Here is an 18,438-nt window from a genome sequence, read left to right as displayed (position 1 = left end):
ATGACACTGAAGTTTTTTTTGTTTTGGTTTGGTTTGAACTTTTAGGTTCAAGGGTACATATGCAGGTCTGTTATACAGGTAAATTGCACGTCACGGGGGTTGGTTGTACAGATGATTTTACCACCCAGGTAATAAGCACAGAACCCAATAGGTCCTTTTTTGATCCTCACCTTCCTCCCATCCTCCATGCTCAAGTAGGCCCCAGTGTCTATTGTTTCCTTATTTAACAATGAAGTTTTTTGAGTCCAGCCTAGATGTCATATAGAATGTGCTACACATTGTGATTGTGTCTAATCATTTCATCATAATTAGATTTCAAATAATATTTTTGACAAGAAAATTACATAGGTGAAGTTCAGTCCTCCTTATTGCATAATAACAGTGGATCCACGGAAACGCTGTATCATTATTAACATTGCTAGACTCAATCACTTGATTAAAGTAGTGACCTTCAGGATCCTTCTAATGTAAAAATACATTTTGCTATTTGTAATTAATGTTATCTGTTTGAAATTGCATGAATATCGTCTTCCCAACAATCATTATTCCATTAATTACTTCATTTTACTTTATGTCTTCCCCATTAGGCTAAGCTTCACAAGGGCAGAGATTTTGTCTTGTTTATCATTGCTGTATCCTTAATGCTGAGAAAAGTGTTTGCACATAGTAGACCCTCAATATATATTGAATGAATCATCATTAGTTAAATACTTCTGTATTCTCTAAGAGACTATGAACAACTTAAGGACAAAGGTAATGTTTTCTTAGTTTTTGTGTTTGTAGAAAATAAGCACAGTACTTAGCACATAGTAAAAATTCTATCTATTTTAATTTTTAAGGACCATGGGTAAGTCAGTTACAATATATATGCCTTACTCATTTTCCTTATATATAAAATGTTAAAAATGCATCTATTTAACTATATTAATAAGATATACTAAAAATTATTTTAATATTTCTTTCTAAAGTAAGATATAGTAAAGTAAAACTCCTAATTTTAAAACAAGGCTCTCAGGAAAAAGTATTAAATTATGTAATATATTAAATATAAATTTCTGTCAGCTTTTCTTTGTAGCTTACATATCTAAAGGCATTTTACTGATACAATGCTAAAATACCAAACTACTTTTTAAACAGTACATACTTATTTTTACCTGTAGTGCTTTTAATGTTTCCTTCAATCCTTCTATTTCTTTTTCCTTTATTTCTGTAGCAAGCTGATATTTTCCCTTTAAGTAAAAAACTGTATTTCAGTACTTTCCAATGTAAATGATAATACAAAAGGGTAAAATATAAGAGCTCAAGAACGAAAATCTCTATTTTAAACCAAATATTTCACAGGCTTTAACCTTCTATCTGTGCGACAAATTACACTTCTAATGATTTCAAAATATAAAATTACAATAAGGCCTTTATATGGTTACAATGATCATGAAATAGAATATCTTATTATAATGACAAATCATTTTATCAGTAGAGCATCCTACCCGAGAACTTAGACACTTTATAATTACTTAATTAATACAACTAGAATAAATACATTCTAATTAATAAGATACAGATGCATTTGTCCAATGAATATAAAGACATGAGAGAATTCTTTACAGAAGATCTTTGGCTAAAAATAAACTATAAGTGATTATTACTAACAGCATGTTCATTGAGATAATAAAAACATGTATTAACTATTAAATAGCTAGAGAAAATATTTAGTGTCAGATAAATTTCTAGGTTTGTTGGAGCTTTATCCCCTTTGCCAGTTGGTCTGCACCCAGTTGCAAGTCATTTCCATATTTTTTAAAGACAGTAATTCCAGTGAAAAAGCACTAAAAACATACCATGGTTAATAGAAACACTGCACTGAATGGTAAGAACATTAATTTGGGACCTGAAGAGGTCTGGGTTCTAGTCTCAATTTTGCCACTTCAAAGTGAGACCTTTGGCAAGTCATTTAGTCTTGTTAGGCCTCTGTATTCTGAACTCTAAAATGACGGAAGTGAAGTAACATGATTATATCTTCAGTCCTTTCTAAGATTTTAAGCAGTTAACCACCTCCATTAGTTTGTTACTAATGCTCTTTTCTGTTATGGCAAACAACGGATAATAAAAGGCATTTAGCTATGTTTTAAATTATTTTGTAAAAATAAATACCTTTTAATCGATAGAAAATTTTTTAAAAAATTATAAATACCTTTTCTTCTTCCAGGGCATACATCTTCATTTGCAACTGATAAACAATTTTAAAAATTAAAATAAAGGGAGATAAACTGTTAAGAGTGATCTACACTGGTCACTGAGACTAAAGAAACACGTTATATATCTATATTGTTTGAAATGGAAATAATGTGAATGTTATTTTCAGATTCAGAAAATAAATAATAATGATATAAAATGAGAAAAAAAGCCAGTCAGTAAAGTAAATGAACTTTGTATCTATTTATTTGAGATGAGGTCTTGCTATGTTGCCCAGGCTGTACTCCAACTCCAGGGCTCAAGGGATCTCCCACCTCAGCCTCCCAAGTAGCTGAGACTAGAGGCACACACCACTACACCCAGTTCAAAATTAGCAATTTAATCACACTGATCAGAGACACCAATTATCCTTGAAAGTTTTGTTTTTTCCTCCAGAAGTTTTTCTTAAATGTCTGAATATTTTGCCATCCACTCCTAAATCACAGCTTTTATCATTTTCCAAAGGTACAATTTTGTAAATCAGTATCATTTGTATTATCATTGACAGTATTTATGTTCAAAAATTTGTGCAGCCTAACAAATTATGACCTGTTTAAAAAAATAGTAACATTTTAATGGCCAGGCATGGTAGTTCATGCCTGTAATCCCAATACTTTGGGAAGCTGAGGCGAGAGAATAGCTTGAGCTCAAGAGTTTTGAGACCAGCCCGGGCAGTATAGTGAGACTTCCTTGACAAAAATGTCCCAGCTACTTGGAAGGTGGGAGGATCGTTTGAGTCCTGGAGGTGGAGATAGCAGTGAGCTGAGATCAGGCTACCGCACTCCAGCCTGGGCTACAAGGCGAGACTGTCTCTAAATAAATAAATAAAAATAATGACATTTTAGAACAGAAAAACTAAAGTACACACACCAAAGGAAAATTATGAAATATTCTAAGCAACACAAGAGTATTAGGCAAAATTTTCAAGAAATGAAATTTTTTTTTGGAAATTCCCTTTTTCCTTTTTTTTTTTTTTTTTTTTTTTTTTTTTTTTTTTTTTTTGTGAGACGGAGTCTCGCTCTGTCGCCCAGGCTGGAGTGCAGTGGGGTGATCTCGGCTTACTGCAAGTTCCGCCTCCCAGGTTCACACCATTCTCCTGCCTCAGACACCCAAGTAGCTGGGACTACAGGCACCCACCACCACGCCCGGCTAATTTTTTCTTTTATATTTTCAGTAGAGATGGGGTTTCACCGTGTTAGCCAGGATGGTCTCGATCTCCTGACCTCGTGATCTGCCGGCCTCGGCCTCCCAAAGCTCTGGGATTACAGGCGTGAGCCACCGCGCCCAGCCGAAATATTTATTTATTTATTTATTTATTTATTTATTTTGAGACAGAGTCTTGCTCTGTCGCCCAGGCTGTACTGCAACTGCCTCAGCCTCCCAAGTAGCTGGGATTACAGGCTCCGGCCACCATGCCTGGCTAATTTTTGTGTTTTTAGTACAGACAGAGTTTCACCATATTGGCCAGCCTGGTCTGGAACTCTTGACCTTGTGATCTGCCCGCCTTGGCCTCCCAAGGTGCTGGGATTACAGGCAAGAGCCACAGCGCCCGGCCTCCTATTTCCTTTTTCACACTCCTCACATTCAAGATCCCTTTCTTTAAACACACACACACACACACACACACACACACACACAAATTAAAAAACAAAGAACCCAAGAGCACTTTCTCCTCTACCCTTCAGATATCTGAGTATCCTTATCTTGCCCAAAGTCCTTTGTGACAGCAGAGATGTGGACTTGCTCTTTCCTAGAGAATACTGTGCTACACTTTGGGCTTTTGCTTCCCTAACCTTCAATTAAAACTCCCATAACCTTGGTTAGGCCTATCTCAGATTAAAGGAAGAAAGTCATTTGCTTAAAAAAATTCATACATCTACACACACTTGTATTATAAAGATGAAGATAAATACAGGAAAGGAAAAATGAAAAACTAATGATGTGAGATAGAGATAAGGAAACTTTCAGAGGATATTTTACATGAGCACATTTTCTTAAACTATTACAATATTTTCTTACTAGGAACTGAAGAGAAATTTTAGTCAAGAAGAGCTACAGAATTCAAATTAGCTGAAGGTATGTACAGCGATTTATGTCTTGATTTTTTTCTCATTTTTGTACTACTATTAGTTACTGATGATTGATATTTATGGAGGCTACAGTGCATAATAATCATCTCTTCTAATCCTTGACATCTCCCTACTTGCATCTCAGATTTTGATCATAATGTTATAACTCTACTTTGGTAAAGGGGTACTATGGAAGAGGCAAGAGCCTAGGAAGTTCTACTAAAAGAAAGAGGAAAGGGGAAAGAACAACACACACATCCCACTCACCTAAATTATTTAGGACAGATGAAAATATATCTTCATCTCCAAGAAAATAGTTTTCCCAATTTCCCTCCTTAACAAACTCATTCTACTACTTTACATTTTACTGTCAGTTGTGATTAAAAATTATTTTATTCATTTCCTACTTCCCATAATTCCTTGTTCTCCTTTTTGTCTTTGGTGAGTATGGAGAACAGCTTGCCATAATATTCATGGGAGGGGGAGGAAATGCAATATTTAAAATGGTAGTATTTGTCTATCCTTACGAAATTACCTGCTTTTTAAAAACTGCCATTGCTTCCTTGTGTTGCTCTGCCAATGTTTCCTTTTGATTCTGAAGAGTTTCCTGTTTTAAAAATTATGACAAGTTAAAATATACATTCTAGCAACTCTCTTTCAGCTTTAAATCTTAACTGGGTTCACAATTTAAAGTTAACCATACCTTTTACATATATTATTTTGTGTTCCTGGAATTCCACTTTAAACCAATTTTCTGATTATTTTTTGAGAGAGGGTCTCACTCTGTTGCCCAAGCTGGAATGCAGTGGCACAATCACAGCTCACTGCAGCCTCGACCTTCCCGGGCTCAGGTGATTCTCCTGCTTCAGCCTCTCTAGTAGCTGGTATTACAGATGTCTGCCACCATGCCCGGCTAATTTTTGTATTTTTTGTAGAGGCAGGGTTTTGCCATGTTGCACAGACTAGTCTCAAACTCCTGGACTCAAGTGATCCACCCACTTCGGCCTTCCAAGATGCTGGGATTACAGGCATGAGCCACTGTACCTGGCCCAATTTTATAATTTTTTAATTGTCATAGAATCATCACATAAGCATTTTGCTTTATGTTGCTTTTTTCATGGGAAAAAAACACATTGCTTCTAAAATTTTTAAACTTTGGACATTATTTGCTCCAAAGCGTTCTCTAAGAAAAATATCTTTTAACCAAAAGTAATTAAAATTAACAAATTAACAGTCCTAGTATACAAGCAGACTATTGTCTTAGAGTTTCAAAAACAACAACAATAACAACAAAAACCAGTTTTATGATCTAAGCAGAAATGCTTACCTGGCAACATATACACCTTTAAGTTCATTGGAATAATTTTTTACAAACCAAAACTACCACAGAGAATTTCTGAAAAAAAATCTATATATGATTCCATTTCTCTTTTTCTCCTTCTCCCACCTTTTTGGTGGAAGTTGCATGTTCTATTCTTTCTATTCTAGATTACTTTAACGTTCTTCTATTTTTATCAAAGTTAATAATTCTCATCATTTAAAAATTAGGTCTAAAAGTGGCAACCACTTTCAAATTTTTCTGCTGTTTGCTCCAGATTTCTAAATAATACATTGAGTTAGCAATCTAAAAAGTTTATCTTTTGACCTCTTATTGATGACAGTAGTGGCCCATCTGGAGTCACTGTTGTGAGGATGCCAGCTGCAGCAAGGGAGGTGCAGCCAGGGCTACGACTCTGCGAAGTCATTTGGGGCTGGGAACAGGTGAAGAACCCAAAGCAAACGCAACAAAAACAAAGATAAATAGATGGGACTTAATTAAACTAAAAAGATTCTGCACAGCAAAAGAAATAATCAGCAGAGTTAACGAACAACCCACAGAGTGGCAGAAAATCTTCACAATCTATACATCTGACAAAGGACAATATCCAGAGTCTTAAAAAAAAAAAAAAGATATGCAAATGGTCAACAAGCATATAGAAAAATGCTCAACATCACTAATGATCAGGGAAATGCAAATCAAAACCATCATGTGATACCACCTTACTCCTGCAAGAATGGCCATAATCAAAAAATTAAAAAATAATAGATGTTGGTGTGGAGGTGGTGAAAAGGGAACACTTTTACACTGCTTGTAGGAATGTAAACTTGTACAACCACTATGGAAAACAGTGTTTAAAGATTGCTTAAAGAACTAAAAGTAGATCTACCATTTGATCCAGCAATTCCACTACTAGGTATCGACCTGGAGGAAAAGAAGTCATTATACAAAAAGGATACTTATACATCCAGGTTTATAGCTGCACAATTTGCAGTTGCAAAAATATGGAACCAGTCCAAATGCCCATCAATCAACAAGTGGATAAAGAAAATATGGTATATACACACCACAGAATACTACTCAGCCATACAAAGGAACGCAATAATGGCATTCACAGCAACCTGGATGAAATTGGAGACTTTATTCTAAGTGAAGTAACTCAGGAATGGAAAACCAAATGTTGTATGTTCTCACTTAAAAGAGGCACCTAAGCTATGAGGACAGAAAGGCCTAAGAAAAATACACTAGACTTTGCAGAATCAGGGGAAAGGGTGGGAGAGGGGTGAGGGATAAAAGAATACACATTGGGTACAGCATATACTGTTCGGGTGATGGGTGCACCAAAATCTTGGAAATGACCACTAAATAACTTATTCATGTAACTAAACACTACCTGCTCCCTAAAAACCTACTGAAAAAAAACAAAAACAAAAACCTTAACAGCGCCCCTTTCTGGGTCTTCCAGCTGTCATAAAGCTTTCTACCTATTTGTACCTCAGCAGTATAGACAAGCCCTTAATGCTCTAACAGAACACCATGGGAGTCATCAGGGTCTAGTTGCTTATTACAGTCTTCCCTTAGACTTAATGGCAAAAGCCAACTCCTTATCAAGGGCACTATTAGCAGCTGTCAAACTAGTAGAGGCTTCTACTAATGTGGTTTAAGGATTTATTTAGACTTCATGATACCTCATGCTGTGCGATCCTTGTTATTTACTAAAAACACATTTCTCAGCAAGCAGGTTCACCTCCTATGAACTTTTATTACTTTCTCCCCTACACATCTCCACCCAGTGCTGTAATATCTGAAAGTCTACTAACAGGAAGACAACATATGATCTCACTTATATATGGAAACTAAAAAAGTCAAACTTATACAAGTTGAGAGTAGAATGGTGGTTACAAGAAGCTGGGGAGGTAGAGGTCTGGGGTGGAGGGAAGGGAGATGTTGATCAAGGGGTACAAAGTTCCAGTTAGATGGGAAGAATAAGTTTGCGATCTACTGCACAGCATGTAGTAAACATAGTTAATAAATATGTATATTTCAAAGTTGGTAAAAGTAGATTTTAAATATTCTCACTACAAAAAAATAAGCATTGAGGTGATGGATACATTAATTAGTTTGGTATAACCATTCCACAAAAATGTATACATACACAGGTATATCAAAACATCACATTGTAGCCCATAAATATATACAATATTTATTTTTCAATTAAAATAAAGATCTAAATAAAAAATAAAGAGGCATGAAAACTGAAAAAGAAAAACTAATTGCTTATTTCTCTTTAATTTTTAATTGCACAAACTATGCAATAACACCGTTTGACAATTGCCCCCTAAAATTGCCAATAAGTCTGTCACATAATCTTACCTAAGCTTACATACATGTATATAATAATTTACTTTTTATGTGTTATTCATTATAAATATGTACATATATACTGTTCATTTTTTATATAGCATATATAAATGCTCGAATAGAAGCAGGTTAAAATGCTTTTATATCTTAATGAAAAAATATACTAATGTAGTAAGAGATGGGGATTGAACAGAATACCCACCAAACTTTCTTTCAAGAAATATTTTGATAATCGATAACTTCCTATATAAAGTATATCTCTTTGATCTCTATTTCTAATAAATGTTACTCATAGACAAGTTTAACAAAAAGCCTGGTACTGTTTTTCCAGTACCCAAAGAAAGGGAACTCTATAATGAGTTAGTCTCTGTTTGAACAATAACTGTGCTTCAGACAGATTTATTAGAAACTCCCCCAGATTAAATTTACATGTAATCTTGTTTGTTGATAGGTCATTTTTTGAAAGTAAAACGGAAAAAGTATCAGGCAGGATATACTGCAACAGTGTCAACTGACCCCTAAATCGTGACTCCTTACCAGAGGTTAAACCAGCCCAGATGACAAAACTTATTCTACTCATCAAAGCTTGCCAATTGTCAAGACATTAGAGAATTAACATTAATAGCAGCTATGCCTTTGGTGTAGTCCATGATTTTGGAATAGTGTACAAATAATTAGGGATTCTGATCTCAATAGGAATCCCAATTTCATTTTAAGTTTTCTAATGCTTCCTTAGGGGATGGCTATCATAAAGTCACACTAAAAGGGATAACATTAAGGCCAGAGGAAATATCCTAGCTAATCTTATGACATACAGTCCTGGCCCCCATGATATCCAAAAAGTCAAATCTTTGAAGACGTTTTAAAAGGTTATTTTGGAATGCCTACAACTGGCTCCAGAGTCTGAAGAAAAAAACATGATAATAAATTACAAAAAGAAAATATCTTTCAGGACACTTTCAGGACAGACACTTGGTGGCACCAGAGGACCTCAATGGAACTTTGTAAAAATTTTATAGGAAATTACCCATCAGAGCAAGGACAAATTGAACATTATACTCTATTAGCATTGGTGGTGAAATTTTACTAAAATTGCTGAGGATGTCTCTGGTATATAGCTGTCATTAGCACTGTCCTGGTAAAACTGTTATCCTTGTAAATCCAAGCCTTAGGGTGCCTATAAACACTTCCAAATGGATTTCCTAAAATTAACCCCTAGAACGCGTTCTGAATATGTTCATCATTGCTTCCATCTTCTCAGGATGAACTAAAACTTCTCGCCAGAGAGCTACAATTCTGTGAGTAGAAAAAAAAATTACTTGATTTTGTGTTTACAACCTGAGGATCTCCAGGGACTGGGTTACTCATTTTACTGGAACTTCATTAGAGAACTTTGCAAAACCTTGTCATTTACTTAGAAATTCATTGCCCCCATCATCCTCAAACTTGAAGAAAAGTAGAGAGGACTAACGGCACACTGTATCTGACACACTTAAACTTCCATGACCAAGGTTACCTCTAACTCATAACATCATGAAGTCCATACTCCCCTACATTCACTGGCTTTTACCATATAAACTTGTTAAGAGTTTGCCCTATGAAGTTGGCTACTTCGCCCTTCATTTTGGACATTTCTTTACTTCAGAAAAATGTGGCAAAGTACTCCAAGGGACTAATGTAATATGTTTCAGAGTCTAATCACAAACAGATAAAAGTTGCTTTTCTTCTACATGACCAAAAGCTCAGAGGTAGTGTCTTCTGGAAATGACCTCAGAGAGGAAAAACAAACATCCTGAAACCATATTGGAAATAATCCTACCAAGAACTTTGACTGCTAGCCCAGTGGTTAAACCCCTGGGGAACAGATCCTTGAATTCATGTCTCCCAGATGAACAGACACTAGGTTTCACTAATACACAGAATGCCATTCCATCAAGAAATTTAAATCTAAGGAGTCTTGAGAAAGCTTCAGAAGCAGACATCTTCAGAAAGAAACAGCTACCATTCAAGAGGTATGGATCAAGACAGCCTCTACCCAAGACCTACGGAGTCTGTTTTTATATGGACTGTGAACCAAGAATGGTTTTTATATTTTTAATGGGTTAAAAAGAAAAATAAAAAAAGAAAAACATTTCAAATCACCTGAATATTGTATAAAATATAAATTTTAGTGTCCATAACGTTTTATAGGAACATAGCCATGCTGATTTATGTAAGTACTGTCCATGGCTGCTTTTACACTATAACAACAGAGTTGAGTGGCTGTGACAGAGACCATACCGTCCACAAAGCCTGAAATATTTACTAGACGGCTATTTACATAAAAAGCTTGCTAACACCCTACCTAGATAATCAGAGCCAAAGATTGCAATGCTTTTATTTGCAGGCTTTTGTTCTTTATTTTCTGAGATACTTTCTTTCCCCTTTCTTAATCCAGCCCCTTAAGTGAGTAAAAACATATCATTTATTAACCATGATGGTTTCAAAGACCCTTATCCTTAATATTGCTCTCTATATTCTTGGCCACTCTATGGTGTCAGTACAATTACTAATGGAAATTTTTGATTTGGGGATGGCCTCTGTTCTCTTGATTTAATATAGGTATTCCTGGCTGCTGGCTTAAAAGTGATCTACAAGTTCTGATAATAAACTTTTCCCTAGTGTTTTTCCATGTTGGTGTGTTCAGAAGTGTGACTTCTGGAGTCTTAAATACTGTTGGATAGCCACGGTCCTATAAAATGATCCAACAAATTATGATCCAACAAAAGGAAAAACTGATACACACACACACACCCCCCCCCACCAGAAACCACCTACATGTCATCATGACTCTTCACCAAGCAGCATAAATCTTGATTGATCACATCCTAAATAACAATGGTTTTTGTTTTTTTTTTCCAGCTCAGGTTGAAGAAGCAAAAGGGGACTGATAACTGAAACCACCTGCATCAATATAACAGAGCTATTTGGAGTAAGAACTGACAATACCTGTGTCAACACAACTTAGTTTTTTGTTCCAGGAGATCTTTGCCCAGTAAATATAAGACTATAAAAACCAATAAATTATATCACTGTTTGTTTCAGGCAACTGCTGCAAAACAACTTATCTAAGACAATGGTTTATTTGGGTAAACATCTGGTTTATCAAACAACTATTCTCAAGAGTAGCTTCAAGAGCCTCAATGTTGCTACATTCACAATCCTAAATACTACGTTACAAAATTTGCCCAATTCCCATCAACATCCTGCCTTAAAAGAACTGCCTAAATCTACTTGCACCTAGACCCTATAACCCTCTACGTAGTCCAATACTGATTTGCACCTTTTGAAATACTAAGACTCTGTAGTGTTTTCACTTATTGCAATGAGTTTCAATAAACACACCTGCTTTATTAACAAGTTCTTTGGTGATATTTGAGGGAATGCAACGAGGCAGTTCTAATTTACACTCCTAACAACAAATGAAAGTTCTTGTTTTTCTAAAAGTTGGTATAGGTAGGAATCTGGCTTTTTCTTCAGATGAAATCCAGCTCTAATACCATTTCTTGAATAATCTGTTCTTCCCCACTGATTTAAAAGCCACTGTTAACATTCACTAAATTGTCTTATGTATTTGGATCTATTTCTAGATTCTGTTGTGTTTTACTAACTAACTATGTACACTGCACCAAGCTATTTTAATTATGACAATTTATATTATGTTTAAGAATCAAGTATGACTATTTCATTCCCTTCTTTTTAAATAATTTCCCAGTCACTCTTATATGTTTATTTCCACATAAACCTTAGAATAAGCTTAAGTACCCTAAATATGTTCTTGACATTGTAAATTGGATTTATTTATTTATTTTTAGAGACAGCTTCTCACTCTGCACTCAGGCTGGAGTGCAATGGCACAAACATAGCTCACTATAGTCTCAAACTCCTGGACTCAAGTGATCCTCCCACCTCAGCCTCTCGAGGAGGTAGGACTACAGGCACATGCCACCATGTCCTGCTAATATATGTATTTTTAAATAGAGACAAGGTCTCACTATGTTGCCCAGGTCTTGAACTCCTGGCCTCAAGTAACCCTCCTGCCTTGGCCTACCAAAGTGCTGGGATTACAGGTGTGAGCTACTCACTGCAGTTGCTTGTTAAATTGGGTTCATTAAACTTACTGATTACCTTAGGGATTGTGATAACTTTATGCTGTTAGCTCTATGCAAAAACAAGATATAACTTTACATTTTAAAATCTGCTTGAAAATTAGTTGTACTTAGTATTTACCTATTCTTTCCCTCCATATTATTTCCCTCCATATTCTTTCCCTCCACAGATAGGTCTGTTTCATACTCGTCCTTCAAATAATTCAACCCTGATTTTACTCCCATAATCTGCACAACCTTTGGATCTGTCTAACCTCGAAATTCCAATTATTTCTAGTTTTGTCTATCCACTATCACCTGACTTCTGATTCTGATGTTACCCCCAATTCCTGTTTCAATATTACCAAACAATGAGAACAGAAATCAGCATAATTACACTTCCAGGTTTTAGTTGTTAAGATTACTCTGATGGAACAGCATGAGAAACACGATCATAAATGCTTCAATACAGATAAAGCTACGGAGAAAATAAGAGCTGACACTATTTTTTAATATTTGGTTACATTATGTAATAACACCCTGGGAAAATATGGTACTACTTATGAGGTTTCATTGCTTTCAAAATATTCTCACTCCCCTGTAACACACAATGTGTTTCTCAGATGTAAAATAGTTTTCAGAGTTATTCACAGTGCTGTATCAAAAAGCCTGAACAAAATTTTTATTCTGTTTTCTGGAAGCCTAAATGTTACCAACAGCTTTAGTTGGGATTTTCTTGAGATTTTATTTAAATAATCCACTAACCCCTGAATCTGTTAGAAAATTTAAAAATTAACTTGGCAATAAGGATTAGAATACATTTTAAAATAGATGCTATAAATACTAATCTGCGAGAAAAAAAAATACTCACTGTATTAGTCAGCTTTCATACTGCTATAAAGAACTGCCCAAGACTGGGTACTTTATAAAGGAAAGAGGTTTAATTGCCTCACAGTTCAGCATGGCTGTGGAGGCCTCAGGAAACTTACAATCATGATGGAAGGAGAAGGGGAAGCAAGGCACCTTCTTTACAAGGTGACAGAAAGGAGAAGTGCTGAGCGAAGAGGGAAGAACCCCTTATAAAACCATTAGATCTCATGAGAACTATCAGGAGAACAGCATGGGGAAATCACCCAAATGATTCAATTACCTCCACCTTGTCTCTCCCTTAACATGTGTGAGTTATATGGATTACAATTCAAGATGAGATTTGGCTGGGGACACAAAGCCTTAACCATATCACTTACCTTTTGCCATTTAAGTTCCTGTGTCTCCACAATAATTTTACCAATCTGCTCTTCATAATGAATTTCTGCTTCCTAAGTCAAAAAGAAAAAGAAAAGTGCTATAAAAATAAAGACTTTAAAACTTCCAGTTTCAGCTCTTTCTGGAGAAATATAGAAATAGCATACTCCCACCTTTACAACAAGAAAAAAATCTAGACAAACTGCAAATTAAATAGACAAGTCCATCATAGAACTGAGGTCCCAGATCAATCAAGTACCCAAAATCTGGATAGAGACACATGCCTAGAGAAACAGAATCCTGACATTTGCTTACCTGGGACATAAGCTACCGAGGACTGGTAAGAAGTTTCAATGAAAAGTCCTTAATACATTGCTAAAGGTAGAATGTAGGCTACTGTAAAAATATGAATCTCCTGAAATAGAGAGATTTACACTTTCTAGCAGGCTTTTCTTCTAGGAAACATACCAGGTGCTTACAGAAAAGATTGAGAAAAATCCTATAAAAACTTTCCCCTGCAGCACTGGCTATGCAGGGGAAGAGCACTCACAAGCCATCTTCCCTATTTCCTCTACAGATCAAAACCCTTAATCTGCAGAGGGGAGGGCAACAGAAACTATAGCTAAAAGCACTAGTGGAAACCCTCTGCAGCTGGGCAAGTGGACCAAAAGTCATCACTAAAAATTCTACCTAGGCAGACCTATCTTCCTTATCTCCTTTAAGCAGCAATTGGGAAGAGGAGGACTGGGAAAACAAGGCAACAACAGTTCTTTCATTTTGAGAGGGGCAGGGATACATGCTAGGCCCAGCATTACATACGAAGGAGGGACCAAACACTCATGAAGATCTCATCCTGAGACTCAGGTTCACCTAAGACTAAGGTTTAATGAGAATATCAGAGAATGCCCTTCTTTCCCTATCTTCCACCACCACCATGCCAATAAGCATCAAGTAAAAAGAACAAGGAGATACAGCAAGGAGAGCTGCAAAGACAGAGTTTCTCTGGGAAGCAAGACAAAGAGAAGATTCAAAGTCAAGTGGGGAGGCCCAATGCCAAGCAGGAAGCAGTCATTTAGAAATATTCTCTGGTTTTGTTTAAAATAATGTAATACTCCTGAATTCGCCCACATCATAAACATAAAGTATCATTAGAGAAATCTGAAGCTTCTGCTGAAAACTTTAACAGGCAGAGTAGAAAACTACCTGGTTTAAGTATTGAAGGTGTGCCTCAACAAACACACACAGAGTCCTTCTGCAAAAACTAGGAGATATTTTTTCCCCTTTGGTTCCTTTGGTATTATTTAAAGAAATCTCTGTAATCACTAGCTGACCACTAAAATAACAGCAAAGTCAGTAGCCACACACAACAAAGACAACAGACTACAAATTAGTTCAAATACACACTAAACAAAGACAAGAAGCAGGAACCCTAGAAAGTGAGAAGAGTCGATTTCCAGAGCTGCCATATATCCAAAATGTTTTCAACAAAAGTTACAAGGCATGCAAAGAAAAAGCAAAGAGTAGCCCATTATAAGGGAAAAACATTAATGGAAATTATACTTTAGGAAGCCCAGAATTGGACATAAAACTTTTTTAAAAATTATTTTATGTTCTAGGGCACATGTGCACAACGTGCAGGTTTGTTACATATGTATACATGTGCCATGTTGGTGTGCTGCACCCATTAACTCATCATTTACATTAGGTATATCTCCTAATGCTATCCCTCCCCCCTCCCCTCACCCCACAACAGGCCCCAGTGTGTGATGTTCCCCTTCCTGTGTCCAAGTGTTCTCATTGTTCAATTCCCACCTGTGAGTGAGAACATGCGGTGTTTGGTTTTCTGTTCTTGAGATAGTCTGCTGAGAATGATGGTTTCCAACTGCATCCATGTCCCTACAAAGGACATGAACTCATCCTTTTTAATGGCTGCATAGTATTCCATGGTGTATATGTGCCACATTTTCTTAATCCAGTCTATCATTGATGGACATTTGGGTTGGTTCCAAGTCTTTGCTATTGTGAATAGTGCCATAATAAACATACGTGTGCATGTGTCTTTATAGAAGCATGATTTACAATCTTTTGGGATGGCTAGGTCAAATGGTATTTCTAGTTCTAGATCCTTGAGGAATCGCCACACTGTCTTCCACAATGGTTGAACTAGTTTACAGTCCCACCAACAGTGTAAAAGTGTTCCTATTTCTCCACATCCTCTCCAGCATCTGTTGCTTCCTGACTTTTTAATGATCGCCATTCTAACTGGTGTGAGATGGTATCTCATTGTGGTTTTGATTTGCATTTATCTGATGGCTAGTGATGATGAGCATTTTTTCATGTGTCTGTTAGCTGCATAAATGTCTTCTTCTGAGAAGTGTCTGTTCATATCCTTTGCCCACTTTTTGATGGGGTTGGGCAAGGACTTCATGTCTAAAACACCAAAAGCAATGGCAACAAAAGCCAAAATTGACAAATGGGATCTAATTAAACTAAAGAGCTTCTGCACAGCAAAAGAAACTACCATCAGAGTGAACAGGCAACCTACAGAATGGGAGAAAATTTTTGCAATCTACTCATCTGACAAAGCTAATATCCAGAACCTACAAAGAACTCAAACAAATTTACAAGAAAAATACATAAAACTTTTAATCAAACTATTTTAAATATGGTCAAAGAGCTAAAAGAAACCATGTACAAAAATGTAACTATTAAAAAGATAATAAGCAAATGCTACAAAAAACTTCACAGTCATAAATTTGGCAACTTAGAGAAATTGGTCAATGTCTCGAAAGCCACAAACTATCAAAACTCAACCAAGATAATACAGACAATCTAAACAGCCCTGTAACTATTAAAAGAGTTGAGTTTTTAATAAAAAAGTCTAACAAATCTTCAGGCCCAGATGGTTTCACTGGAGAATACTACCAAATATTTAAAGAATTAGCACCACTTTTACACAGTCCCTTTCAGAAAAGTAGAAGAGGAGGAAACACATACTAACTGATTTTATCAGACCTATTTACCATAATACCAATACCAAAGACAGCACAAAGGGATTACTCTGACCAATATTTCTCACAAATTTTGATGCAAAAATCCTTAATAACATATTAGCAAATAGAATCCAACAATGTAATTTAAAAATTATACACCATGACAAGTGGAATTCATTGCAGGTATGCAAAGCTGGTTCAACAGTTGAAAATCAATCAGTGTAATTTATTACATCAATATGCTAATCATATGATCGTATCAACTGACACAGACAAAGCACTTAACAAAATTCAACATCTATTCTTGATAAAAACTCTGAACGAGTTAGGAATAAAAGATATTATCCTTGCTTTTTGTAAAGAGCATTTACAAAAACCCTACATTTGGCATCATATTTAATGGTGAAAGATTGAATGCTTCCACTTTAAGATCAGAAATAATGCAGGGATGTCTATTCTCATCGTTCTTATTAAATATAATACTGAAAGTTTTAGCCACTGCTATAAGGTATAAACAAACAAATAAACTGATTGGAAAGGACAAAATAAAACTACCTCTATTTGCAGATGATATGATTGTATGCATAGAAAATACCAAGGAACCTACAAAAAAACTCCCAGAACTAGTAAGTGAATTTAACAAGGTCACAGGGTACAAGATTAACACACAAAAAACAATGTCACATTTCTATATTTTAACAATGAATATGCAGAAACCAAAATTTAAAATGCAACTTATAATCACATCAGAGAAAATGAGTTATATAAGTATACACTTTGAAAAGCATTTATAGAATTTGTATGCTAATATATACAACATAAATTAATTAAAAACATGCTGAGTGAAAGCACCCTTACCCAAAACAATACACAATGATGATTCCATTTAAATGAAATGGTGGAACAAATATAACTAATTGAGTTTGGTAAAAAATCAAGAGAGTAATTATCCCTTGGGGTGAGCATTAAGGATAGCATTTGCCTGGGAAGAGGGATGAGGGAGCTTTCTGGGTTGATGAGAATATTTTACGTCTTCATAAGGTTTCAATTATACAAGTGTATTCATCTGTCAACACTCACTGAATGTACAGCTAAGATGTGTACATTTCATTGTATATAAGCTTTAGTGTAAGGAAAAATGCTGTAGAGAAATAGTAAACTCTTTGTAATGATATTTATTTTATTTTTTATTTTTTGAGACAGAGTCTCACTCTGTCACCCAGACCCAGCCTGGAGTGCAGTGGTACGATCTCGGCTCACTGCAACCTCCGCATCCCAGGTTCAAGCAATTCTCCTGCCTCAGCCTTTCAGATAGCTGAGATTACAGGTGCATGACACCATGCCCAGCTAATTTTTATATTTTTAGTAGAAACAGGGTTCTACCATGTTGGCCAGGCTGGTCTGGAACTCCTGACCTCAGATGATCTGCCCACCTCAGCCTCCCAAAGTGATGCAATTACAGGAATGAGCCACTGCGCCCGGCCCATGATATTCATTTTAAATATCAGGAGGAAGTATACTGATGTCTGCAATTTACTTTGAAATCATCAGAATGAAGTCAAAAGAGGGATACACAGATATGTGATAAAGCAAAAATAGTAAAATGTTAATGTTGTATGAGTGTTCACTGTAAAAATTCTTTCAGTTTTGCTGTGTGTTTGACAACTTTCATAACAACATGTTGGAGAGAAACCAAAGAGTAGATATTAACAGATAACATATGTGCTTTTTAAATGAAATATTTTTCTATGACTCACTCTTTTATTTTATTTTTATTTTTATTTTATTTTATTTTATTTTTGTGAGACAGAGTCTCGCTCTGTTGCCCAGGCTGGAGTGCAGTGGCACAATCTCAGCTCACTGCAAGCTCTGCCTCCTGGATTCACGCCATTCTCCTGCCTCGGCCTCCCGAGTAGCTGGGACTACAGGCACCCGCCACCACACCTGGCTAATTTTATGTATTTTTAGTAGAGACGGGGTTTCACTGTGTTAGCCAGGATGGTCTCGATCTCCTGACCTCGTGATCTGCTCGCCTGGGCCTCCCAAAGTGCTGGGATTACAAGCGTGAGCCACCACACCCGGCCTATGACACA

General features: G+C 36.0%; 1 protein-coding gene across 2 annotated transcripts in view; it reads right to left on the bottom strand.

Moving 5' to 3' along the window:
• The window catches only part of CCDC73 (coiled-coil domain containing 73), a 172,946-nt gene that overhangs the window by 91,505 nt on the left and 63,003 nt on the right, over positions 1 to 18,438 (bottom strand). For both annotated transcript variants that reach the window (XM_011965578.1, XM_011965579.1), the window contains exons 3-6: positions 13,355 to 13,426; positions 4,837 to 4,908; positions 2,192 to 2,227; positions 1,155 to 1,229 (exon numbers count right to left, since the gene is read on the bottom strand). In XM_011965578.1, coding sequence (XP_011820968.1) covers positions 1,155 to 1,229; positions 2,192 to 2,227; positions 4,837 to 4,908; positions 13,355 to 13,426 — 255 coding nt within the window. The remainder of the gene's footprint in view (positions 1 to 1,154; positions 1,230 to 2,191; positions 2,228 to 4,836; positions 4,909 to 13,354; positions 13,427 to 18,438) is intronic.

Source organism: Mandrillus leucophaeus, unplaced genomic scaffold (genome assembly GCF_000951045.1).
Source record: "Mandrillus leucophaeus isolate KB7577 unplaced genomic scaffold, Mleu.le_1.0 Scaffold73, whole genome shotgun sequence".
NCBI lineage: Eukaryota > Metazoa > Chordata > Mammalia > Primates > Cercopithecidae > Mandrillus > Mandrillus leucophaeus.
This window is presented reverse-complemented; position numbering and strand designations above follow the sequence as displayed.